The 26,685-nt window shown below is 47.3% G+C and overlaps 1 protein-coding gene across 2 annotated transcripts in view; it reads left to right on the forward strand.

Moving 5' to 3' along the window:
• The first annotated feature begins 306 nt into the window (after window positions 1-306).
• Window positions 307-26,685, forward strand: part of RUNX1 (RUNX family transcription factor 1) — an 84,119-nt gene continuing 57,740 nt past the window's right edge. For both annotated transcript variants that reach the window (XM_080918779.1, XM_080918780.1), the window contains exons 1-3: window positions 307-972; window positions 7,155-7,311; window positions 26,472-26,576. In XM_080918779.1, the coding sequence (XP_080774905.1) occupies window positions 703-972; window positions 7,155-7,311; window positions 26,472-26,576 (532 nt within the window). In that variant the 5' untranslated portion in view covers window positions 307-702. The remainder of the gene's footprint in view (window positions 973-7,154; window positions 7,312-26,471; window positions 26,577-26,685) is intronic.

Below are 26,685 nucleotides of genomic sequence, written 5' to 3' on the forward strand. Positions count from 1 at the left end.
AGCAAACATTAATGGATTTCTGTTGTGTTTAAATTCTCTACAGATTGTATTGTAAATATTTTATGAAGTAGATCATATGTATATATTTATATATACGAGCACATACATTAGTAGCACAATCTTTTAAAGTTGCGGCTCTTGCTTTTGAGAAACGAAGTGAGTTTTTCATGGTAAGAGGGGCGCGCTGTATGGAAGACACTACTAAGTTTTGTATTTTGTTGAGACTTTAAACAAAACTGACCCGCAAGAAAGAAAAAAAAAATCAAACTGACAGGCAATTAACTGCTGGAACTTCCAAATCTAGTTTTTGCTAGTCTTTTGTTGTTGTTCTGCGCATAAATATTTTAGGACGTGTACGGGAATTTTGCCTCCGGGACCGTTTGTAATAGCCAAAGACTCAACTTCAACTCTCAAAGCGAGGCTCCTTTGGGCATTTGACTTTGAATTCTGGGTTGCCCACTTTTTAATGCACTAAGCGGCCGGCGGCCGGTTGCTAACCCTGCTTGGGTGTGAGGCGTAACTAGATCTCAGTCCGGGACTGGTGGTAATTTAGTCTCCTTCTACCCCTACAACCCTCGGGTAGTAATAAAGGCTACTGGACTTGTATGTTGGTCTCCGGGGAGCAGCTTGCAGAAGATCCGAGCCCCTGTCGCCGGCTAGTAGGAGCTGTTTCCTGGGTCCTTACTCAATCGGCTTGTTGTGATGCGTATCCCTGTAGATGCCAGCACGAGCCGCCGCTTCACGCCGCCTTCCACCGCGCTGAGCCCCGGCAAGATGAGCGAGGCGCTGCCGCTGGGCGCCCCGGATGGCGGCGCCGCCCTGGCCAGCAAGCTGAGAAGCGGCGACCGCAGCATGGTGGAGGTATTAGCTGACCACCCCGGCGAGCTAGTGCGCACCGACAGCCCCAACTTCCTCTGCTCCGTGCTGCCCACTCACTGGCGCTGCAACAAGACCCTGCCCATCGCTTTCAAGGTACTCCTGCCCGGAAAGGGTGGCGGGAGGAGCAGGTGGGGGCCAGCCGATGGCCAGAGTGAGCCAGGGGGCAGAGGCGAAGGCCGCTTCTAGAGAAGGTGCTGCCTGTAGAAGCCTCTGGTCCATCTCACTGAGTTTGGGATGTGGGCGGGGGGGGGGGGAAATGCTGCGTTGCCGTGGCGACCCTTGGGAGGGACCCACCTTATCCAACCTCAGAGGTATCTAAGAGTGAGTTTTAAAAAAAAGAAAATAAAAGAAAGGATAATCCCAGAACATCTATCAAGGACCTTCCTTATCTTTGCTAAGAATTAGAAAAAGTTAGAACCTTGGAGCGGGCCAGTTCCATCTTCCTAAGTTAGGCTCTCCGGACCTCTGGATGTCGGACACCGAGGCCGTTTAGTGTCTCTCAAATGAAGGCATCAGGAAATAAAATAAGAGATGCTTTAATACCTTCCGGTCAGTAAGAATAAACCAAGGGAAACCGCCAGGGATTCCACACCCCCACCCCCGCCACTTTTTTTAACCGCCCTATAGGATTCGGATTCAGCGTGTCCAAAGTCCGCGGCAGGCATAGTTAAGTTTGCCAAAGTACGGAGGAGTTTTTCGAGCCTGTAGCCTGCTCCTGCCAGAAGCCGCAAGTAGTGAATCCTGTTGCTTTTTCTAGACTATTAAGGCAGGCTCACCTAAATTAAGCCTCGGGCTAGAAAGGTGACGAGGTGTCTTTCGACACCTGGAAGGGTCCAGTCGGACAGCTTTTCTGGTGGCGGAGGGGGCCACGTAGACCTGGCAACTTCAGGTGGGCAGCTCGCGTCAATCTGGTCCCTTTTCACCCTGATCTTGCCCTGGCTTTGAGTTGCCGAACAAACTTGGCCTTCAGAAGCGATATATAAACAACCTCGGGCGGTTTTTAAAAAACCCTGCTACTCAGTCAGGGAGCTGGAGTTTAGACTCTCTTCTTTGCTCTTCTTCGCTGGTGGGTTTTTTAAAGGTACTGCTGAAAGCAAATTGACTTTGTCAAGTTGTGTTCTTTTAAAAGGCCAATGAAGGCGGTGGGGGGGGGTGAAGCTGCTCTCTTTTTTCAATTCAGCTGAATAATTGTCTCATTTAGGAAGGAGATTGATTTAATTTAAGCTTTTCTTAGTTCCAGGCCTCAGCTGGAACTTGATTTAATTACAACGAATAATGCTCACTTTTTAAAAAAAAAAGTGCTACCCGGGTTCCCTTTTTTAATGCTAAAAAGCCGCCTTCCACCTTTTAAAAATCATAGAAGTAGAATTTGCTTCTGTCTATGGAATCCGCACCCTTGCCGCCGTTCCATGAGCAACTTTTTGAAGGGGTATTGGTGGGGTTGAGTCAGGAGGGAAGACGGGCTCCTGGTTCGTCCTTCCCTTTGAGTTATTTGAAAATCCATCCCAATTCCTTCAGAAAAACAAATTTAGCTGGTGTGGTCTTCCGTTTACCCTGAGAGGGACCTGACTGGGCTCAGCCCTGAGGTCACTGTCAGAGAACTGAAGAGGTCGGGCTGGTTGTAGTCAACCAAAGGGACATTTAAGGTAGGTTTCCCTGTGCATCGAAGCTAAAGGGGCTTGCGGCTTCCTTGGGGGAAGAAATTGGGTTTGTTTTTTTTCTGAGCTGTTGCTGCTGCTGCTGCTGTTCTTGTTGTTGTTGTTGCTGCTGCTGCTGCTGGTTCTGCCGTGGAGTCTCAGTTTATGGAGACACTAAATGGTTACTTTTCAAAATGGCCTTCAGGAGTTGAAGTGGTACAGGCTTGAGCCACCACATGGCAATGTTTATTTTCTTTATAAAAGAATGAAAGGCCCTACATAGTGCTTTTACAAGCCACGAAAAATTCCTTTTAACAAAAATAACCACTGCCTGCCGTAGACATTCCCTTTTATAAATGATTTTGGAAAAACCCGCTTCTAAAAGAACCTCAGTGTGTGTGTTCCTGAGTGACAGCCCAGTAGCTATGACAAAGGTCACGGTGGACAGGGAAGTTGCAAACTCAGACCTCTGGATTAATATCTGTCACCTCGTATGTATGCAGTCCCACAGAGGGAAGGCGGCTTCAAGGAGCCCAGCACCCTACTGACCTCAGTCAGTAGATAGAATTTGCCCAGGGAAAGGAGATTTAAAGGCTGGGTTTAAGAGGACGATGCTGTACTCCAAAATAGACTAGCATCTTTGCTGTATTTGCTCTAGGTCCCTGGCTTCTCTGTGTGCCACCTCCTACCAAACATACTGAAACAGTTTCTACCTATATATGTATGTATGTATATATATATATATATATATATATATATATATATATATATATATATATATATATATAAGACCCAAGGGTTAATCCTGCAGGAATTATCCTATCCCCTGAAATAAAATCAGATTATGTGAAGCAGTGATCACTCATGGAAGAGCATCTTCCGGAATCTTCTGGAATTTTGTTAAGTCCTCCACTTAAATCTTCAGAATTATCAAGAGATTTAAAGTCATGAATTCCCTTGAAGGTAGATTAAAATTATGTTAATTGGTCCCTCCAATCATCTACCCCTCTTTCCACCTGCAGACCAGACCCTTTACCTTAGCATAGGAGAGACGCCTGATTTCGCTGCTGAGAAACTGGGAAGTCTGCTCCATCCTGTGCAGTATTTGCAGATGCCGCCTACAAAGTTGTTTAGGTGACTTGCAGTAGACTCTGTAATACTGTATAGATTGTTTAGCCCCTGGTACACCAGAGCACAAAAATAGAAACATACCTTCATCAGGGAAGTTCATATGCCTTTCATAAAAATAAATAAATAAAGATAATTCTAGCAGGAAGACCGTGGTCCCTAGCTATTCATTTAATGTCATCTCAGATAAATTATACGTTCCACTCCTCAGCCTCCTTGAAAATCTGGAAGATTAAGAAATTTGCAGTAAATAAATTGTAACTTTAATTTCAATCTCTAAAACTGTTGGAAAATGACAGTTTCAAACTAAGAACAGGCTAGCTAAGAGCAGTGCTGGGAAGTCCTCGGAGTAGAAAGCACAGCTGATATTTTGCCCAACTTCCTGATACTTGAAGAACAGAGAAGTTCAACAAAATAAGAGCTATCTTTGGCCAGCAAGTCCCTTCTTGTCTGTTTGGTCTGTGCTAAACGTAAATGTTTCTCTTTTCTTACCTATTGTTTATGGCTTCTTGCTGCAGATGCTGCTTTGTATTTCTGTTTGAAGCTTGATTTTTTTAAATTCTTTTTATACCATCTCTCAACGACAAAATCTATATCAAATTGGAAGGCATCTTAGCTTTAAATAAGACAACAACACTAATAACCTAGCCTAAGTGTGCTTGTCACTGGATTAAGTGCAGGGTTAAATGTCCCTGGATTTAATTTTGCCTCCTTCCTTTCTCCATTAAAACTCTTTAGAGATAAATTTTAAAAAGCCAGAGAAGTGGGAACTGGGCTCCTGGCGCCCCCTCCCACTTCCTTTAGAAATGGGGGTGATGCAATTTAAACTCCGAAGACGTTTGAATTCCAACATCAACAAGCTTTTCTTAGCTACCATGGTCCTCCCACACTATAGATGAGAGAGCCTCCTGGGTTTGCTATCTCCGTGTTGAAGGAATCACTGGAGCAACAGTGGTAAACTGAGGCACTAAAGCAGCTGGAGCTCCATAACTCAGCATGCCTCTGAGCACTATAAAACAGGATGTATTCATTTTAGCCTCTTAGGAGATGTGGGCCCCAACAGTCAGATATTCACTTTGGAAACCCGGCTGTATATTCAGTACCCTGGATGCTCAGTGGGTGTTGAGATGAACTGGAAAAGACTAGGTCTCCACAGGGAGATGAGAGCAAGGGAGCAAAGCATTTCCACAGAGGACATTTCACCACTGTGAGAGAACTGTGCACCAAAGAAAGAAATGGGGGAATAAACATAAGAACACTGAAGAAAGAAATGGGACTAAAAACAGACTTTACAGGAGTAACATTTTGTAGGAGTAGAAAAAAGAGATAGTAATGATCAATTAACCGAGCAGGGAGATCTATTGCAATGATGTTCTTTGAAACAAAAGAGTTGTCATATTACCCCTCCTAATTAAAGGCCATCAGACACTTGTGGTGGGGTAGAAACATCTAATTACAGATTGCTTGGAGAATTAGCGTTTTAAAATCTCCTTTGTGGAGATCATGTCCAAGAGTTGACATGAAAGGGTTAAAAGCAGAGGCATGGGGCTGGGTCCCTGTTTCACAAAGCAAGTGGGTGAAAGCAGATAAAAATTAAAGAGATAGCAAGACACGTACCCAGTACCAGAGAGCAGAGCGTCCCGCTGATGTTCCTGGCGCCCCGTGTGTCCGTTTCACAGGGTAGCTGGGGCAACTTCCTGGCATGTGTTCTTTAGAACTCAGGAGATGGAGCAGGTTACGAGGGATAAAATCACCCAGATAACCATCTGCAGGACAGCGGACAATGAAGGGGGACATGACTAAGCAATCAGTAAGGATGGCAAGACGGTTGGACACTGATACCAGATTAGCAAATCGGTGGCAGAGTTAGTCATTTCATACACACAGAAGGAGAAATATCCTTCCGTTAGACTGTGCAGCAGCCATTGTACAAAAAAATGCAGATGGAGAGATGCTCACCGGTACCAACCCGAGAAAACCTACCACACAACTGAGATTAAATAACAGACGTTTTGCTGCAGACTGACAATGTGTGTCTGGAAGGATTGGAACAAACTGAACTCTCAGGGGCATTGAAAATGGAACAGGGCAAATACATTTAAAAAAAAAAAATCAAGTCAAAACTGAAAAACTTAGCTGACATCCAAGGATGCCAGGCTTGGTGGCGCACACCTGTAAACCCTGGCCTCGAAGGCTAAACAAGAGGACTCTGAGCTCCAGCCTATTCTAGGTTGTATCTTGAAACCATGGCCCTAAAACAACAAAAAAAAAGAGAATCAAATAGCAGCCAATCGTTAGATGATGTTTTGTGAAATATTTTCAAGGCGTGTGCTTCAGAGTGTTTTAATCTGAAATTACTACTTTTCAGTTTTCTGGATATAAAATATGCTTATCTACGAGTTCTCTTCAGAATATAATAGCGCCCCCCCCCCCAATGGAAATAAAGGAATCCCTCAGAACACAGTTGATTCAGATTCGAAAATTGCCATCTGGTTCCATCTTTGATTTGAGGAGAATGATTAAATTGGAGCCCCCGTTGTTACTGGGGTCATCCCTTTTGTAATTAATAATAAATAAGTGGCACATTTCTGGTTTTTCTCCTTGGGGGCAAGATTTCACCGAGAGTCCAACAGGGGCAGGAAGAGGTACCAGAGATCAGCTGCGAACGGACGGTTTTACTGTTTTCAGTTCATCATTGGAAGCTGCTCACAGGGTGGTACACACACCTGTAACCCCAGCACTAGCAGGGCAGGGACAGGAAGATCAGGGGTTCAAGGTCACTCTCTGTTATATGATGAGCATGGGGCCAGCCTGGGCTACATGAGTCCCTGCCTCAAAAAGCAAACAAACAAACTAAAAACAGTAGCAAAGTCAGCGCAAGCAGATCTAAATTTAAATACTTTCATCCAGGTTCCTTTAGGTGAACCAAGGGAGGGCCAGGCAATGAAAGGTGAGACCAGAGAGATGGCCCAGTGGTTAAGAACCCATGATACATGATCAGAGAATGGTTCTGATTCCCAAAACCTATGTCAGGTGGCTAGCATCTGCCTACAACTCCAGTCCCAGAGTTCTCTAGGCCTCTGGCCTCCATAGCCTGCTCTCAAGAACGTGCCCACCCACATACCCTAATTCAAAATACTAAAATAAATCTTTTTGAAAAGTGGATTAGATCACAAATCTACAAACACAAGACATTCTGTCTTTGAGATACGAGGTCTAAAGTGATAACTGTACCGATGAGAAACGGCAGCTTTTTAGAGTCCCTGTCCCTGTTTGTCTTGTTCTCGGCTGTGTCCTGTGACCTTAAGTGGCTTTAATCTTGGTGTCTTCCTTATTTGAAAATCCACACCGTCTATGCGTCTCAGAACTCGCGGCACGCCCTTTCTGTCAGGATGCTAGAGAGTCACCATTGCTCATAAGTTTAACATCAGAACAATTGTCATACAAATGGGACAGCCAAGGACCTGTGACAGCACTGACGTCTACATTTGTCCCTTGGTTGGTGTCTAGGTGGTAGCACTGGGGGACGTTCCGGATGGCACTCTGGTCACCGTCATGGCAGGCAACGATGAAAACTACTCGGCGGAGCTGAGAAATGCCACTGCGGCCATGAAGAACCAGGTGGCAAGATTCAACGACCTGAGGTTTGTCGGTCGGAGTGGTAGAGGTGCGTATCTCACGGATGCACTTGGGAATTTGAGCCCCACTAGCAGCAGTTTCTTTTATTAATGATGCCGTATAATAATATTCATTTAAAACATCGTTTATTTGAAAGCTAACACTTCCAACTGGATATGGTCACGTTTCATGACTGGATTGGCTTACCACTGGCCCGGAACGCAATCTCGCAATGCCTGAATTTCGAGATTCAGTAAAGCATCCCACTGTTTTTCTAAAACCAGAAAAGTGAGCGAACCTCACCAAAATGAGGATTGAGGTTGTGTAGTTAGAGGTTACTATGGGATAATCAAAGACCTTTAGCATCTGGTGCTTCCTAGGACATGCGACAGGGATTCAATGGGTCACATCAATAATTTTGGGGAACCCTTAGTGATTTCAATGGTTTTAAGCAAGCTGATATTTTCTAGGATTTAAAAGCGGGGAAGGAGGGATGTTGTTAATCCATTTGAGAACAGTGTGGCCTTCGTGATGAACTCTTTTCGAAGCCCTATTACAATGTATCCGAGAAGCCAGGCTCACTTAACATAGATGTGGTCATGTTAGAGACCAGACTATTCTGGACAAGCAGTGTTACTATGTTTCTTTCACCTTTAACCAGTTACTAAAGTACTGGAGGGAAAAGAGGAATCCGGTCTCTGGAGGCCCGTGTGCTCTCCAGCCCTCTCTCAAGAGCTGTATTTTCTCTTCATTGCGAGGAGCGAAGGCATATTTTACAAACGTCAGCAAGTGGTGAGAGTTTAAGAGCGAGGGGACTGTCTGAAGTCTCTCCTTCGTCATGCAGAATTGAATAAGCTTAGCCGTAAAAGGTATTTCTAGCTCAATCAGAACAAAATCAATCTAAGTGATACGGTGAGTTCTCCCATAGAGGAGGACACAGGAATGGACCAGTCATGTCCTAGCTCAGTGACTGAGCACTTGCCCCTCAAGTCGAAGGCCCTTGGTTCGATCCCGAGCAAGCAAAACAAAGCAGACAGACTGGCAACAGAAAATAGCAAGCACTGTTAACAGGATCATTGCTACTGTTTCTGAAGGCATTGGAAACAGTAGAAATTCTGTGTTAGCTGGGAAGAGAGGAGGGTTAAGCTTGTGTGTCTGGGCTTCTGGGTTTGCCCCCCCAGCTGGAGAGAAAAAAAATTCAGAAAACATACACCGTTATTGAAAATACGTGTCCTCACTACTATGCTACTAATAGGGTGGTTCAGAGAAAAGTCTGAAAAAGTCCACTTACCGAAGGCCTATGAGAGCCTGCACCATTAAGTGATCCACTTGTTAGACTGGAAGTCTGTCTTTCATCAAATGGAATTTGCATTATGGGTCGGAGCCGTGTGTTTAGAGAACATCATGAGGGGCTCAGATGAGTCGCTGGGTGGGTGGGAGGCCAAGAAGAAAGAAAGACCCCCATAGCTGGGCCCACACTCACCTGCTGAGCAATAAACTTAACCGGTATAGGAACCGCTGCCTTCAGGAGAGGCCGGCTGGCTTGCCAAAGGAATTTCGCCTATACTTTAGTTGTCTAAGTGGGTCATTTTGTCATGTGTGACTATGGAAGTTTTGAAGACTGTTTAATGGCCTATCCAGGGACATTTTCCCATAGGGAGTTCCATGGTGGCTTTGTGACAGCCGTCACAGTAAGCTGACGGTGATCAAAAGTGGGGTTTTGAAAACAGCATGCTTACCTTTGTGGCGCTGAGATCTGCGCTCCTACCCCTCTCTGGCCATTTCTGTTTTGAGTGGGTGACTAATAGGTGCTGGTGTTTACCTGGGGAGCGGCGACTGTTTCCCCAGGGTGTGGACTGTTTGCATTCTGTGGCCTGATTCGTGCCAGTGTGCACTTGAGTTTGCATAAAACCCCCCGAGGAAAACAGCAGCGCCCAAGTCCAGGCTGTCTTCCCATACCCTGAAATAAGAAAAATTAATCATATGCAAAAACAAATTGGATTATATTTGACTTAAGCAGGCTCCCCTCTCCGTGAGTGGTAACAGGTAATTAAGCCTCCAGAGGACTAATTGACCACTGGATCCAGTTACGGTTTCTATACATAATGCTGGTCTTCAGTTTTTAAGGTTTAAATTTTGTATGTCAACAACGAGACGAGAGGGCTGTCTGTATAATGAACATGGTTTTATCTTATAATTTCACTTTGTAGTCACAAAATAGGGTTTTATTTTGCTTTTTCATGCCATCAAAGCCTGCTGGATATTCCCCACCCCCTCTCTCTTTCTCTCTTGTGATTTGCTTCCCATTAGAAATAAAAGAGAAGACTCTCGCTGATTCTCACAATTAAGCCCTAATCCCCTGGCTGAACCTTATCCTTTATAAGTAGTCACTATGCTTTACTGAGCGATCTTAAGACTGGACTACTTCATTTTCCACATTTTTTTTAATATGCCAAAAAATATGCCCTCGAAGGCCACACACTGGCCCAGAAGGTCCTAACCTTTCATTCATCCACACTCTGTAAGGTCAGTTTGGGATTCTGTCAGTGATGGCTTCTCTGAGGGCCCTGGGTACTCAGGATAGAGATGGTGTGAATGGGTTACCCCTTTCTTTTTACTGGATGCCAGATGTTGGGGATTGTGACCCTCACAGAAACTGCCAGTTACCCAAGGAAGGATTTTTCTCTGTTCCAAGAAATGGATCTGTCTGGGTGCTGGCTGATGGCCAACGACACAGCTCCTAACCCCAGGTTCAGCCGGTGACTGGGAAAACCTGCCTGTCTGGCTTCTAAGGCCTGGCTGCTGCTGGCCCCGGTGAATGCTGGTGAAAGCAATGGAAGCTGGAGCCTTCTTCCTCTGTGACCATGGCTTCCTCCTGCTCTCTGGTAGTTTAGATCTTGTCCTGGGTGTATCTCCCCGGGAATGTTTCTCCCTTTGATTATCAGTGCCTTTACACAGAAAGAAGAGATAGCCGCTCCCAGTTGGGAGCTTAGGGGTGGGGTGAAAATCAGAGGGGATCCTGGGAGACCCTCTGAAGTCCAGAGATTAGGAGGGCACTCAGGGTGCTGCCCAGAACAATATATGTTTTGGTCAGAGGGCCTGAGACTATCAGTCACCTCCAAGTTCAGGGTCAAAAAGAAATCTCTCTCATGAGGTTAGTTAGCTAAGCCTTTTTCTCAGTCTAGAACTGCAAGTGGGAAGCTCTCATGGGCAAGGGGAGCTCCTCAGAGCGTGAGGTGACAAACATGAAACTTGGGCAGTGTCATCTGCAAACACCGATTTTCTGCTGGAGCATTTTTGCCAGCTGCCAGGGAGCTGATCCATCAATGAATACAGCTGTAAAGATGTCTGTCACTGGGATCAGAGCACTCAACTACCCAGTGTGACAATAGTCGGATCGCAGATGTGAGGGGGGTAGACCAGAGCCAATTCCCATTTGTCCCAAGACCGTGATTTTTTAAACCTTGGGAGATGTCATAGATAACTCTGAAAATCCTCCAAAAGACTTCCAGAGGGCCAGAGAGAGAGAGAGAGAGAGAGAGAGAGAGAGAGAGAGAGAGAGAGAGAGAGAGAGACAGAAAGAGAGAGAGAGAGAGAGAGAAATGTACATTTGTCCAGATATCTGAGTGCAGCTTAGTTTCTGGCTTGTTTGTGGATCTTCTGGGATGTTCAGATACTAAAACATTCAGCTTTGGAATGTGTCTTTGACTGTGGAGGGTCAGTACAATGCCAAGTTCTAAACACAGCACATAACCGGGAAAATAAATATACAAGCAGATCCACAAGGTTGACATCTTCTTGTGCCCCTCTGTTGTTTTGGCGGCAGCAAAATCCGTACACTCGGGACCTGTAGTGGGGGTTAGGAAGGTGTATCAACCAATTTAAAAGGCCAGGGCAGGCCTCACAGTCTCTTCCCTAGTGACCATCAGCCCTGACTGCGGGGACGCTCACGTCCCCGGACAAGTGTCCCATTGCCTGCCAGGAAACCGTTTCATTTCTTGGTGAAATCTGCTCTTTATGCCGCCATTCTGGCAGCTCGGAACCTGTCCATTTTGAAAACTGTGCTTTTCTGAAGTGAAATTCCTTCCTGGACTCTCGACGATGTCGCCATGCCGACCCCCAACCCCAGACATAATATTTATCCCGTCACAGTCTGGGCTCCTTCATATTTGTGTAGTGTTGGTTTCTTAAGGTATTTCCATTCCCCTTCTACGTGATTTGGGGTCCAGTGTGGGATGTGGTCTCTCGGCTGAGCGGAAGGCTGTGGTGGAGACACATTTCGGGAAGAATAAACTGTTCTGCTGCTCTGAACAGGGAGGGCCATCTTGATGTGCTGGCTTTTACCAGAGAGTTGGTCTCAGTGACTCACGATGTCATCATAGGGTCCCTATCGTTCTTCATTTGATCACAAATTCATTTCGTGGAGGAAGAAAAAAAATCCTACTGCCAGCCCCAAGGACGTTTCTTGGAGATCAGTTCGTGCAAACAATAGAAACTGGCTGTTGCATCTCCCAGGGAGAATAAGGAGAAGGAAAAGGTGTGAGCTGTGTCAATCCAATGTCCATCTTCCTTCCTTTTTCTTTCTGCATTTTTTGGTTCACGGTTTGTAATAGCACATGGAGTAAAATCTGTTTTCTTCAAACCTAACCACAAACACACAAGGATAAAATAGCACAAAAACAGAAATAAAAACCAAACAAAAGCCAGCAAAACCAAACAAAGCCAGGGCCCCTCAGAGAACAAGTCCCAACCGGTCCTAGCAAACACTTCCTTTCCATGGCTGGTCAACAAGCTTCACCCAGGAACTGAGGAGCTGACTCAGAGTCTGCCTGTATAGATCAGGTTTCCCTTCTCTTTATTCGGCAATAAAAGGGTTAGCAACACTTTCCCCAAGCAAGCTTCCCCCTGTTCAGCTTAAAGTGCAGGGTGGCTTGAGTCTTAGCTGCCGGGCGGAAACTAGTGTCATGCTCTACCCCACGAAGTGCTGGGCATTGTGTCACATAACTTTTTGTGGCTGAGGTTATTTGCACGGATAGGATGTTTCTGTGTGGGGCAGAAGCTACTCTTCTGTGAGGCCGCAGTCCACCCGAGCCTCAGCAGCTGGGTTTTCCTCTAGTGAGCCAGCCCTTTTTGGTCAGGACTGAAGACTATCAATCAGAAAGAGCCGCCTGTGGGAGAAACCATGATAATGGTTGAATGGCTTTTAGAACTTCCTGTTCAACAGCATCATAGACCTCAACAGGGATCCAGCTAGGCACTCAGGGAGACTCGTTCTAATAAATCAAACTGCTTGCCCTTCCTTTCTCCCCTCTTCCTCTTCCTCCTCTTCCTTTTGGTGCTGCGAGTAGGCCAGTCATGGAAGAATATATTCTGTGTTTCAGGATTTTTTTTTTTTTAAGAAAAATTACTTGTTGAAGCAGAGATGGTGTACTGTCTGCTGCGTGTCCCCTCCCTGCTGATGATTATAAAACACATTGAGAACAACGTGTTTTCTCACGTTAAGGATGTTTAAGGATGACAGTCACCCTCAGTGTCTAAGGAAGGTTGGTCCAGAAAGCCCTTCCATTCAATTCAGACATGGGCAGCTGCTCAAGCCGTTTATAGGAAATGGCACAGCCTTTGTAAATAACCCTCTGCACACCCTCTAATATGCTTTCCATCACACCTAGATCACTAAGGATAACTAACAGAATACTGTTTGCACATAAATAGTCGCTGTGGCATTGTTTAGGGAATAGTAATGAAAACAATAAAAAGAAGTCCTTGTATGTGTTCAGCACAAACGGATCTCCCCACAGATATCTGTAACCTGTAACTTCCTGAATCCGTGGGAAGTGGTGTGCTGTTTGTAGGCTCTGCTGGCCATTAGGCAGAGGAAAACATTCAGGTGCCTCTACTTTCCTTGAGAGAGTTCTTGGACCCAAATGTTCTTGAAGGTTGGGTCCAAGCTGGTAACATCAGCTCATGTGAAGACCCAACCAAGCAATGAACAAGAACGGATGAGCAAGTGGTCTGTGACAATCTCCCAGAGTGCCATCTGCCTGGCAGGGAGCAGGTGGGGCCGGATCAGCTGTTCACACCCTGCCTGTGTTTATGAACACACACCAGCGAGCTTCAGGAGATGCCTCCATGTCCTCCGAGGCTGGTTCTGCAGTGAATCTCACATTCCCGTGTCTTTGGGCTGTGTGGGGAGTGGAGTTAATGGTACCGTTCAGTTTTGCTCCACACTGCTTTGGGATCCCAGTTCACGGCCCTGCCTCTATTGGCCTGTATTGGGCAGCCTATGCAGTTCAGAACTCTGTTTGCTATGCCCAAATCTTCTTCAGCCAGAACGCCAGGCTACATGGGTCCCTCGGAGTGTACAGAAATCCCAGTGGTCTCCTGTGAGAGGCTTATGCCGTAATGCCAGAGCACCAGTGTTTCCGCTGGCTTCCTAAGCCAGGAAAAAACAGTCACTCCAGAGCTACACAAACTCTACGTTTCTCAGAGAAGATGGAAGTGAATTTGAAGCAAATTTTCTGACTCGAAGTACTCCCTGCTTTTAGAGACTAGAGACCTTCTTCATGAACACGTGAGCCCAGCCACACTACCTCCCTAACCCCCAACCCCAGGAGGCCCAGGTCCAGTGGATGGGAGGGCTGGCCACTGTCCTCTAGAAAACTGTGTGCCTCTAATCAAGTCACCTTATGCAAAGGAAGGAGTTGTATGGAATTTATCTGCACCCTTATCGGATCTTTATGGATTAGACAAGAAGGGAGGGACTGTTTGGCAGAAGAAAGACTCCGGTTTGCTTACAGCACTGGCTGTGGGGGTCTTCTCTTCACAGACATTTTTCTTTCTATTTGAGATCTTTGTAAGGAGAATATTCAGGCTCTATAAGTTTCTGTCTTTTATTAGTGAGAAGGTATCAGAACCTGGATCACACTCATAAGGGTCTTGTCCTTTTAAATGACGGCTCCAGTACCTGTAGTAAGGGTCCCGTTTCCATCCGAGGAGTCCCCTTCACTCTCTTTCCTGTGTTGGTGACTGATTAATTTTGACAAGCCTCTTGCTTAAGTGCAGCTCAGCTGGGATGGGTTTTGACCCCTCGGGGACTTCAAAGAGGTCTGCAGATGTTTGTGATTGTCACACAATGGGCTAGGGGAGTGGTCCCTACAACCCGGTGGATAAGGCTAGAGATTTGCTAAACACCCTACTATGTGCAGAATAGCCCCTCCTACCCCAAACAAAGACCAATTCTAAAACTTCAGTCATGTCAAGACTGGGGGAAACCTGGCCCAACACTCTCAAAAGTTGATAGCTCCCTTGCTCCTCCTGCCTCACACTCTTCCTTCCTCCAAAACAAAACAACAACAACAACAACAAAATCTGTGAAAATTTTAATTCATAGTATTCACACAGAATAAGAATGTAGAGGCAAGAGGATCAGAAGAAGTTCAAGGTCTTCCTTGGCTGTACGTTGAGTTCCACTTTCTACAAGAAACTGTGTCTAAAACCAAACAGACAATGAAATGATAAATGAATAAGAATTATCCAGAAGCCCTGAGGAATGAAGTCTCAGGATATTCCCCCTAGCTTTGCCCAGTGGTACCCTCAGTGGGCAATTCCTGCCTGGCAAGTAGGCACCCACTCCTTAGATCACAGCCTACCTGTTGAACTTGGGGCACTTAGCACTGTCTAACTCTGGGCAGTAGACTTCCCCACCTTCTTACCAGAGAGCAGAGAGGATGTCTTTCCATGCACTTAGAGCACCCATTCCCTTTGGGGCCATCAGGGGAATTAAAAGGTGGCTGTGTCATGCATTGGTGGATGTTTGACAGCGTACCAGTCTACCTTCTTAGTGGTGACAATCTGAAAGATCTTGGACACTATCAACCCTCCCCTGAGGGTGGGGAACTTCAGGAGAACTTCCCTCTGCGCCTGTCCTGTCCAAGCTCCCCCAGGCTTTTGTCCCGGAGGAGGAGGAGCGGTGAGGAATGATTTCAGAGATAAACAACGCTGGTTACTGCTTAGGTTATGCCTTCCCTGGGTAAGAACAAGCTGACTCAAGTCTGCAACCTGGGTCAGGTCTCAGCAGGGACAGTATCCCTGGAGGGGACAGGGACTTCGGCAGGGTCACCCATAGACTTGTTTCTTGTGGCTCCTTGTGGATTTCTGGGAGAGAAAGCTTCCTAACCTACTCTTCCTCCTCAGCCTCCTGGAGCTCTGAGGGCCGGAAAGGGTTATACCCAGCAGGCACTGAGATTTCCGATTAGCGATGGAAGAGATGAAATTAAAAATGGACTGTAATGCAACCGCCGTTTTTCCTGGGAAAAGGCTCTCCCCACTCAGCCAGTCCAACCCTTTTGTCCAATCGTTGAGGGTATGCAAATATTTATGATTCACCCATGCCCCTTCTAATTCCCGTGTGTATTTTAACAATAAGCAGTGAGTTTCGACAATGGGGCAGGATAATCCCTCTGTCCCGCAGCAGAGCTGTGCAGACAGGCACCCGGCATTCTTCCCGAGTGGTAGAACTGTCTCCACCCAAGCTCAGGGAAGGTTTCTGTCTATGTGACTGGGGCTTGCTCTGGATAGTACTCTAGGCGACCCTTTGTTACCGGAAGCCATTCGTAGCTCCTTGTTTTGGTGTTTTCTTTTTAAATCGTTTTCAAGGGGATATTCACACTTGGGTTTTCTCTGGTGGACAGTGAGCACCCAGGGAGACGTTCCGCCCGGTTGCATGCAGCTGCCTCTCACTGCACTGTTGCTGTCTTGCATTCTGGCAAAATCCCTGGGCCCCGGGTCACACTAAAGCCACCCAATTCGTCGTCGCGATTCCACAGAAACACGCATCTCTTCGGAATGATGCGGCAGGTCTTTGGAAGGCTGTGTGAGGGAGACTGAGAAGTGGGTCAGGACTCCCTGAGATGTGTGAGCCTTAGTTTTTCCTCCTGTGGAATAGGCACAGTGGTGCCTTTCATCCAGGCCTCACAGGGATGATGATGAGGAAGATGAGGATGAGGATAAGGATGATGATGATGATGATGATGATGATGATGATGATGATGATGGTGATGGTGATATCAAGATGACACACTCGGAGAGACTTCGAAGACAAGTGGTGGCTCTTCCTACTGAAGTGCAGGATTGTGGGAAAAGGAGAGAGATGACAGAAATTTAGGAAAAGTGGTGCCCTCTTCTACTGCCCCTCATCCATGACAAGGAACTTTTATCCCTTTGTTCTGCTAAGGACCTGGTAAAATGGAGGTGTCCTACATATTCATAAATCAATGTGTGTGTAACAGTAATAAAACAACCAATCATGTTCTGGGTACTGGGAATTGTGCATATGCCATTCATTTCTCTTCCCTAAGTCTGTTTAGTTACCTTGTCTCCTGTAGTGTTTTAGGGAAAGCACTTCATTCATTCATTCATTCATTCATTTCTTTTGCTTTTTTTTTAAATTTAGAAACAGGATAACACTGTTTAGCCCAGGCTATCCTGGAATTCACAGTGATCCTCCTGCCTCAGCCTTCCATGTATCCACCCATCTATTCCTTCATTCGTCGTGCTTGTGTACACACCTATTGTGTCGGCTGGCACTAGAGGATCGTGAGTCAGCAGAGGAGAAGTTCTCAAGACCAAGGTTTCATGAGGGGTGACAGTGAAGCAGACCTTCGCTGTTCTGAGTGGCATCTCTGTGACAAAGGGCAGGGGCAACAGGAGCAAATAGAACTTGTGTGTGACCTAGTGAAGGGCCAATGGCTTCCCCCAGGGAACTTGTCATCTCTGTTGATACCTCTGGGAGGCAACAAAGTGCATGTCTGGTGGGGCGTGGGGGCGCGCCTTGCCTGTTGAAGAACCAAGAGATACTTGGGAGGCCTGCTCGGGAGGCGTTGGCGTATAGTGGGCAGAGGGTGCTTTAAGGCCCTGGCATTCATCCTGGGTCTGATGCCAGGGACATGGTGAATGGCAGAGAGGTGCATTGCCACACATGTGTGACACGCAAACTTAGATTGCAGGATGCAGAGTAGGAAAGGTGTTTGGGGGTGCTGGAGTACTAGTAAGTACTGGTAAGTTTAGTAAGCGTCCTGGCCAGGGCAAGTTAGCTCCCACCTCAGACTGGTGTCCAGCTTTCCTCTCCTCCGTTAGCATCCAGCCCTCCAGCTCTTCCTCACAGCAGAAGCTGAGACCCCAGCACCCCCTCCCTTCTGAATCTCCACACTCACACCCAGACTCCCTACTGCTCCTGTATCTCCAGCTCCTGTGCTGTCCCTGTGAGGCTCTCGAACCCCAGTATAAGTAGGGGGATTCCTCGGGCAGCCTTGGGAAGCCACTTTAGGCGCCTTCCCTGTGAGGCCCCTACACAAGCTGGAGAGAGAAGCAGGGCCTGGGGAATCTGGGCGCGTCAACGGACGGTCTCTGAACGGAAAGACAGAAGAGCGTGTGGCCTTAACCTAAAGAGACTCTTGTGCATGTCTGGGCTGAAACCAGGCTAGTCAGCTGAGATAACGTGGGGCTAGGATTCCAGATGAGTGAGGCAGGAGAAACCATGCAGCTCGAGGAGAGAAAACGGAGTCCCGGGGACCATCTTGGTGTTTGGGGGCAGTGGGCAAGGGAGATAGGCATTCTATCCAGTTTTAGGTCTCCCATAAGATGGCAGAATCTATACCTCATTAAGACTGGCACGGGCATAGCGTTTGTGAGCCATCCACTTGCTCTCCCTCTCCTGGGTCTAGTTTATATCACCTCAGGATGACTCACCATCCCTGCCTCACAGCACATGCATATGGGGTGGGCTGGACCCTCAGAGACGGAGACAGGACCCCCTGCATTCATTTCTTCTCTAAGGTTTTCAACTCAAGTTCCCCCACGTATGGCCGTGCTTCCCAGGCAGAGGCAGCTGCCGCTGAGAGTCGGCAGAACTCAATGAGTCACGATCAAACTCGTGCGTGTGCCGTGTGTGTGCACACGAATATGTGCAGATGAGTGTGGAAGCCAGCAGCTGCTGTTCACTTGTGTTTTGACTTGAGGAAAGGTCCCTGACTAAACCTAGAGCTCACAGATTCTGCTGACAGTCCCCCCAATCCATTTGTACCAAACCCAGGAATGGGGTACACTGCCTGCTCCTCACTGACTTCTTACACAAGTGTCTTACCTGCTGAGCCATCTCTGCATCCCATCATCCCCAGCCCCTTTTTGTTTTTGTTTTTCATTTTGGTTTGGTTTGGTTTTTTAAGAGAAGCTTTCTCTGTGTAAACCCTACTATCCTGGAACTCACTCTGTAGACCAGGCTGACCTCAGACTCACAGAGCTCCACCTGCCTCTGTCTCCTGAGAGCTGAGTTTAAAGTGGGGGCATTACTACCCAGCTCTGTTTATTTTAAATAATATTAGAAAAGAAAAAGACATACATAGGGTCCAGGCTCAGCTCCTGGACTCCACTGAGTCACTTCCAGAGAATCCCATCCTCCTGGACCACTTGTTCTCAGACTTAACACAGCCAGGCAAAGGTCATTTCTAACCTGAGTTCTGTGCTCACATTTTCAGTTAGGTTTGGATGCTGGTCAAAAGCAGGGACTCTGGCCTGCATTCTGCCTACATGGACAAAGATGGGGCTGGGTCAGGCCAGCTGGACATGGGCTCTTTGCACAAGGTCAGCCATAGGCACAGATATTATTCAGCTTACAGGAGCCTTGCAAGTCAGATGGTTTGTGTCCTGCTCACAAGTCCCCAAATAAATTATACAGCTCTACTGCCAACAGATTGTGGTGGAAATAGGAAGAGGAAGGGAAAGGGAAGGGATACAGGCGAGAGGGTCGGCTGTTAGGAGGCACCGATGAAAAAAAATAAGAGGAAAAATGCCAAGTGCATGCTGGGAATATCCTGCTAACATGGAAGTCATCCTCGGAATCTAAGGGAGCAGTCATTTCCTTAAAAACAAAAATCCCCCACGTGTGTGTGTGTGTGTGTGTGTGTGTGTGTGTGTGTGTGTAGGCATGCATCCTTTTGTACACAAGTGTGGATCTCAGAGGACAACTTGTGGGAATCAGTCTCTCCTTTCACAATGTAGGTATCAGAGGTAGAACTTAGGCGACTGGGTTTGGCAGCAGTCCCTCACTCACTAAGCACTTCCATAGGTCTGGGCTCACTTATTTTAGTGCTCACTTTTGTGTGTGTGTGTGTGTGTCCAGAATCAGACGTGGCATAATCTACAGTTCCTACAACCTTTGAGAATCTTTGGGGATTTCCTGAATTTGTGGAGAAGACCTCCACACCAGCCCTTCCTGGCTGTTTTGATTTATCAAAGGCAACATTTTAACAACAACCAAAAAAAAGTTTCCTTTCACGTGCTTTAGGGTGCCTCAAGTAGCCAAGTGCAGGGGCCTCCCTCACAGAGACTCAGTGGAGGGAGGCTTTGTACTGCATAAGGAAAATGGCCACCCCACATCCCGGGGCGGTGGGGGCAGTGGGGGGGGTGACGAGAAGGAGGGGGCAGAAGATTCTTTGCATGTGTAATCTTCCTTTTCGTGACAAAGGGCAAGTTTCACATCCCCAGAAACAGTCCCCAAAAGGAGAAGATGACTCAGGAGTCCCAACCCCCAACTGACACCAAGGAGGATGAGAGTTATAGAGTCGTTGAGGAACAGGGGGTAGGGCAGCCCACCCACAGTCCCAGAAAGAGACTGGGGGCCAGTCCAGACCCTGCTGGCTTGGAGGGTGGGGTGGGGGTCAAGTTGGAATGCAGTGACGTCTGGAACCTGGCCAAGAAGTGGTTCCCAGCCACCTACCTCTTGCTTACTTTTTGCTTCCTGCCCTCAGCCCTCCTGGGGGAAGCCGTGTACTGTGTTGTGGTCATCTTGATCCTCTGGTTTAGTCATTTGTTAGAAGCAAGGAGAAGCAGTGTCTCAGGCTAGACAGAGAGACAAGGTCCAGCTGATGCTTTATTAGACCCCAGGACTATCAGTGTGCACCACTGAGCCCTGCCCTGAGGCCCAGGAAAGCCACACCCCGCAGCAAGTGTCCAGGAAGGCTCACCCTGTGACCTTCTTTCCAACTAAATAAAGCAGTTCGTACTTCATTCTGCCCTTTGGATGGGCAGACTGGCGTCCAGGGAGAAAACACATGTTGCTGTCTTGGCTTGTTTATAAAGCAGATGCGTCAGCCCCTCACTGTTCTGCCTTACAAAGGGTTGGCAACTGGCGGTGCATCCTGAACTCTAAGGTCAACTTAAAATCAATCTGAGTAGCAACTCTTGTCTGTCACCTGTAAACATTCTTCCTTTTCCCCAAGTCCTCCCCAATCAGGTGTCCTTGGGTGGCTCCCCTCAACCCCTCCTCACAAGATCTCTGGGGTTTTAATATCTTTGTGGAACGGTTGTCATGTCTTTGACATTTTTCCCCCGGGCTTTGCTGGGTGCCTGACCTTCTATTCCTCATTTCCTTTAGCCCACATGAAAATGAGACCCAAGAGCTGTCACTACTCTCTTCTGTTTTGCAGAAGAGAAAGCTAGAGGGGTAGGATGGTGGGAAAGTTGCCCATGACCCTGACTGTACAGGCACCGGGTGTGATTCGAACACGGGTGTGCTGAGTTGCCGAGCACTCACTCAGCCCCCTTGTCGATCCTGTCAAATAGCAATCCTGCTCTCCGGAACCACAGCCATCCACTGCAGCTGATGCTTCTGGTTCCTTCAGTACCTTCGGTACCGGGAGCAGAATGAAGATTTTGATGCTTCCGTCTTTCCCTAGCCCCTCCCACTGGCTAGATGATTCAGAGCATCTGTGGCTTTCAGCCTGCCTCTCTACCACCAAAAGCTTCTGCTTCCAGGCAGTGCCTACATCAGCACCAAATCAGCACCAAGGCTATCTCTGTCCTGGCCAGTGAGGGTTTCTGGGAAAGTGGGGTTTCCCATCAGGCAGCAGACTAGAACATGAAGTCTTGGGCAGCCCAGTCTCTCTGCCCTGCCTTAGATCCTGAAAAATCCAGGAAATCGAGTATTATTTTGCTGACCAGGACTCCAGATGATCCCCTGTGAGTCCTTCCTCTCCTGGCTGCAACTTGCAGAGAAAAACACTTGAGAGTGTTTCCCTCTCCACGCCCATGTACTTAAAATACCAAGCCCATAGGTCATTTTAATAAGAGAATTTGGCTAGCAACACATATGCGCTTGGGGCTGTAGCTCCCACGTCTTCAGGTGCTGGCCAAGCAGGGCCATGTCTGAGCAACCGTGGGCCTGGGTGGGTGGAGAACAGAGCATGCAGCTCCAGTAATTTTGAGCACCCAGATGTGCCTCTGGCTACCTGGAAGCCATTGTCAACGACAATGCTTAAGCCAGCTGGAAAAATACAAGCGAATGGAGGTCAGGTTTTTTGCCAGGGGAAAAAGGTCACTCTCTCTGGTAACAAAAGATGTCACCATGGTCTAGAGATAATAAGCAGATGTCCTTGTCCTCAACGCTATCACCAGGACTGGGGAGATGGCTTATCTGGTGAAATCCCTACTGCACAAGCAGGAGGACCCAAGTTCTAGCCCTAGAGCCCAGGTTTTAAATGCTAGTTGTGTAATGCACGTTTGAAACCCCAGTCCTGGGGAAGTGGAGGCAGACACGTCTCTGGGTCTGTGGCCTAACTGAATCTAGCTGAGTTCCAGGCCAGTGAGAGACCTCACCTCAAATAACAAGATGCTCAGAGCTTGAGGAATAATGTATACGTGACCTGTGGCCTCCCCATATATGTGCACATGTGTATTTGGGCACACACACATACATGCACACACATCAGCTGTAACCAGAGCCCATTGTGAGGATAACCACCAGTTTATCTCCTCCCAGGTGAACCTCATTACTGACATGAATTCTCCCTAATCTCCCCACTTGGTAGGAATCTGATTGGAATTCCTCTTGTCTGCACTTTAAAGGGTCAGCATAAAGGAGCAAGAGCCACGGCGATGAGGGGTGGCCATTACAGTTGGTGTCACAGGTGCATTTCTTTCCTAGGTCAGCGAGTCTCTGGCTCAGCCAGTGCTCTGACAGTCTTCCGCCTTCTGGAAGTACCAGTCAGCTCCAGGCAGCTGCACGTAGAGTCGCAGGGCCAGTTTTCACTCTGGAGGATGGGGGCGGGGGATGGGTGGATAGATGGGGGCTCCTGAGTCTGGATTTTGCACAGCTGGCAATTTATGACACCAGTGGCAGAAACACAAAGGTGATGAGTGTGAAGTTAAAGGTTGTTTTCTCTGTGTTTATGTTAGGTGGTTAATATTTTATTTATTTACATATTACGTATGTATGTACAAGTGTGTGTGCGCGTGCACATGCGTCTGTTGTGGCGAATCTATGGAGGTTAGAGGGTAAACCTGTGGGAGTCAGTTCTCTCTGCACTATTTGGATCCCAAGGGATGAAACTTGAGTGGCCCATTTTGGCAGCTGAGTCATCTTGCCAACCTGAGCTGAGTGGTTTTGAGAACATAACGTCTTATGTTCTAAGTCTTAGCCTTGCACCCTCGTAAGGACTAGTAAAATCCACATTGCTCATTTCACGAGTCTGCTGTGACAACCAAAGGAAATAATCCGTGGGAATGTGTTGAAAACATTATGAGTTCTGAATATACCTACAAATGTCGATAGTGTGAACACGTTTTTTTGTTGTAGGTAGAGTTATGGAGGGAGATCTGGTGAGAACTGGGATGCTCCAGAGCTGAGAAACCGCTGCAGTGCAAAGCTGTGTATTTGTGCCAGCATGAAAGGTGTGCCTGGACAGTCCACACCCACCTAGAATCTCAGAATACGCTCTTTATTTAGGAAATTCACCACTGCAGTGAGGTTAAGGCCATGTATGAAGAACTTCACGTGGAGCCCATGCGCAATGGCCTTCACGTGGAGCCCATGCATGATGATCTTCATGAGGAGTTCATGTATGATGATCTTCATGAGGAGTTCATGTATGTTGACCTTCATGTGGAGTCCATGAATAAAGACCTTCCTGTGGAGCTCATTCATGACCACTCGTAAGGACTGGGGGATTAAGACAAGCGCTATACTATAGAAGGCAGTGTACAAAGGTAGAATCAGTGACTGGAGCACTGAGACTGCAGCTCCTACAGGTCAGTGCTGATGACAATGCCAGGAAGTCAGAGGAGGAGAAGGAACCAACCACCCCATTGCCACTTAAGATGTCTTACAGGCACCTTCATCTTGGCCTGTGGCCTCCAGAATGAAAGACTGAATCTGTGTGCACGAAATTTGTGTGCACTAAGCCACAGCTCTGTATTACAGCAGCCCCAAGATTGTTTGAACTCAATGTTCTTGGGGTCTCTGCACTTCTGAAGAGGCTCTGCATGGTGACAGTAGGCTAGATAGTTGCAGGTCTGGGGACATCACTGGAGACCTTCAGGACACATTTCAGGCAACCCATGGCTGAAATTAGCATCAAAGAATGTTAGATGCCACAGGCACTCCACAACCTTGAGCAGAGAATAAAGCTGACCCAGGGCTACAAGCTCCAATGCAGGCATCCTACTGCCTCCGCTCAGGAGACAGTGTCAGACCAATAGAGGCAAAAATGTGCAAAGAATTCCAATTCTTCTAACTCTCTAGCTGGAGGCACCAGATATCATTGTTCATTCACTCCCCTCAATTCACTCGTGTAAACACACAAGTGTGAGCGTATACACACACACACACACACACACACACATATACACACACACACCAAGGCCAGCTCAGGTACAAGCTACATTTACACCAGTCACTGGCGTTCACAGTTCTTTTCCCATTTCTCCTCTGGCTTTATGGCTTTACAATCTTCTGCTGCCCCCAGCTGCCTCCTGTTCTCCTTTCTCACCTCTGAGGAAAGCTAGGCTTTGGAGAACATGGTCCCGGCCCTCAGGCAGATTAAGTTTGGACTATCACAAATGCCATCAAAGCAGAAGGTCTAATTCATCAAGGTAAAAATAATTTATGGGACCAATCCGAACTAGCCACAAGCAAACTCTTCCTCAGGAAAGTCACCTGGGAAAGAGATCAGTAGGCCACCCTCTGGGCTTTGAAGACGAAGGACTTGAGTGAATGACTAAAGAAGTGGCGGTGGGCACAGAAAGCCCAGAGTTACTGGGTGTTAGCTAAAGAGCTGAGCTCCTGAGCTGCAGAAAGAAGCGGGGAGGGCTTTAGGGAGAAGATTCTGGAAACTGTCTCTAGGATTCCATGTTGATGATACAAGGGCTCACCCATTAAGGGTTCTTGCTAAGAAAGGAAGGCCCACTGTGAGGCTGAAGGATGCCTACCTTAACAGCAGCAGGGCCTGGACTGCCTTTACACAGTTACAGGCTACAGAGAGTGGAGAGCAACTCCCTCGGGTTACACCAGCACATCATTCTCAACATGCCCATCCTCAGCTTCTGTGGACCATCCCTCCACGTCTGCTAGGTGCTAAGGTAGAAAAACCACATGGAATATCCCCTGATGGTGTCAGATGCCAAGTGCCGGGAGACTGGCAGCCTTCTTCTAGGGGAGGGGGGAGGGATTCAGGAGGGATTCCTCAGCCTCGCCTGGCACTGGTGATCTCTTTGGCACTGACTTTAGCAGATAGACTTCAGATGCTCAGGGCTCTTTCTGGGACATTCTCTTGATCGGGAGTGCTGCTTGCTGTGGCTATAGGTTGTATCCTCAGCGGCCTCAGCCATATTAATACGCAAATATCAGCTGAAAGTGGTGTGATTTTTTTCTAAGGAGGGTAGGCAGGTAAGCTGGGTTTTACAATAGCGAACGCCTTCTGGACACAGTTTATTTCTGTTTACCCTGAGTTTCATTATGTACTACAGAAGAGGAGAAACTGTACTAGCTGAGAAACTAATGTGTAGGTAGACTTAATATTGTACTCAACCAAATATGGGCATCCCATATGGAGCTCTGGGGCGGGGAGAGGTGTGTGCAAGCCTTCGGACACCAGGGGCAGACACTATTGTAATACTTCATTTATCCTTCTCTCTGGCCCACATGGAAAAACACTGAACCTGAACAACACAGAGAAGTCTGGATCTAGTGACTGGGTGGGTCAAGCATCAGGAATTTAAGCCCAGAATCCATTCCCTGAAGCCGGGAGACCAAGAAGCAATGTATTTCATTGAACTCTGGGCTGACCCTTTGCAGAGTTGTGAATAATGTCACCGAGAAAGCCAGGCACATGTTTGTATGAGCAATGCATCTGGATCTCAGTCAGCCTTCTGCACGTCTGTCCTACCCATGTCCCTTGTTCCGTCCTGCCCCAGCCATGCTATCGTAACATCTAGCTATCAGATATTTATAAATAGCATTTAATGTCAACCATCAATTTCTAATATTCACAGAGAATAATGCCTAACTTAGCAGGCCTTCGCACTTAGAAACCCAACGTTTGTTGATGCGTTTTTTCTGTTCATTTGTTTTGAGATAGGGTTCTCATGTAGGCCAGGCTAGTCTCAAACTCACCACATAGCTGAGGATGACTTTGAACTTCTGATTCTCCTGCCTCTGTTACCTGAGTGCTGGCATTACAGACGTTCAGCATTGTCCCCAGTTTACACAATGCTGGCATAGAGCCTTGGGCTTCACGCTTGCTAGACAACCCCCCTACCCACTGAGCTACCCTTGGCCTGGAAAGTCAGTCTTGTCTAATCCTCTGCAGTACAGAGTAAATAGGGAAATGTGTAGATAGTGTCTTTTTCCTTTCTTTTCTTTTCTTTCTTCCCTTCTTTCTTTCTTTCTTTTCTTTCTTTTTTTTTTTTTTTTTCTTTTTTTGGCCTGGATTTTATAAATATGCAGGGAAGGCAGAGGAAGGGTAGGAGTGGATGGCTATGAGTCCCAGCTAGCAATTCCCAAAGTCCTGATGAGGGAGTAAATTTTGATCTCCCCGGATCTTGTTGATAATTAATGTTTGACTTATAGCTACGTGACTATGCAGTATGCCCCACCTGGTGAACCCACTGTGTGCATTACATGGTGAACCCACTGTGTGCATTACATGATGAACCCACTGTGTGCATTACATGGTGAACCCACTGTGTGCATTACATGGTGAACCCACTGTGTGCCTTGCATGGTGAACCCACTGTGTCCATTCCAGATTGGAAACAAAGCCTGGGAGTACCAGGAGAACAAGTCCTCCTGCCCCAGCTCTGTCACTTTTTCGGATGACTCAGAGGGGAGATGCTCAGACCACCCCTCACTATGTTCTATTCTGTATTGTTTCTCCACAGGCAAGAGCTTCACTCTGACCATCACCGTCTTTACAAACCCCCCACAAGTTGCCACCTACCACAGAGCCATCAAAATCACAGTGGACGGCCCCCGCGAACCCCGAAGTAAGTGAGTCCCCTTGGGGCTGGTAACTGCACAAAGACCTACCCGGTCTCGCAATGTATCTGAGGCTTCGGCCTCCCTCTTGAAGGGATGTCAGGCCCCTGAAGACAG

The sequence above is a fragment of the Micromys minutus genome (assembly GCF_963924665.1).
Source record: "Micromys minutus genome assembly, chromosome: 7".
NCBI classification, from domain to species: Eukaryota; Metazoa; Chordata; class Mammalia; order Rodentia; family Muridae; genus Micromys; species Micromys minutus.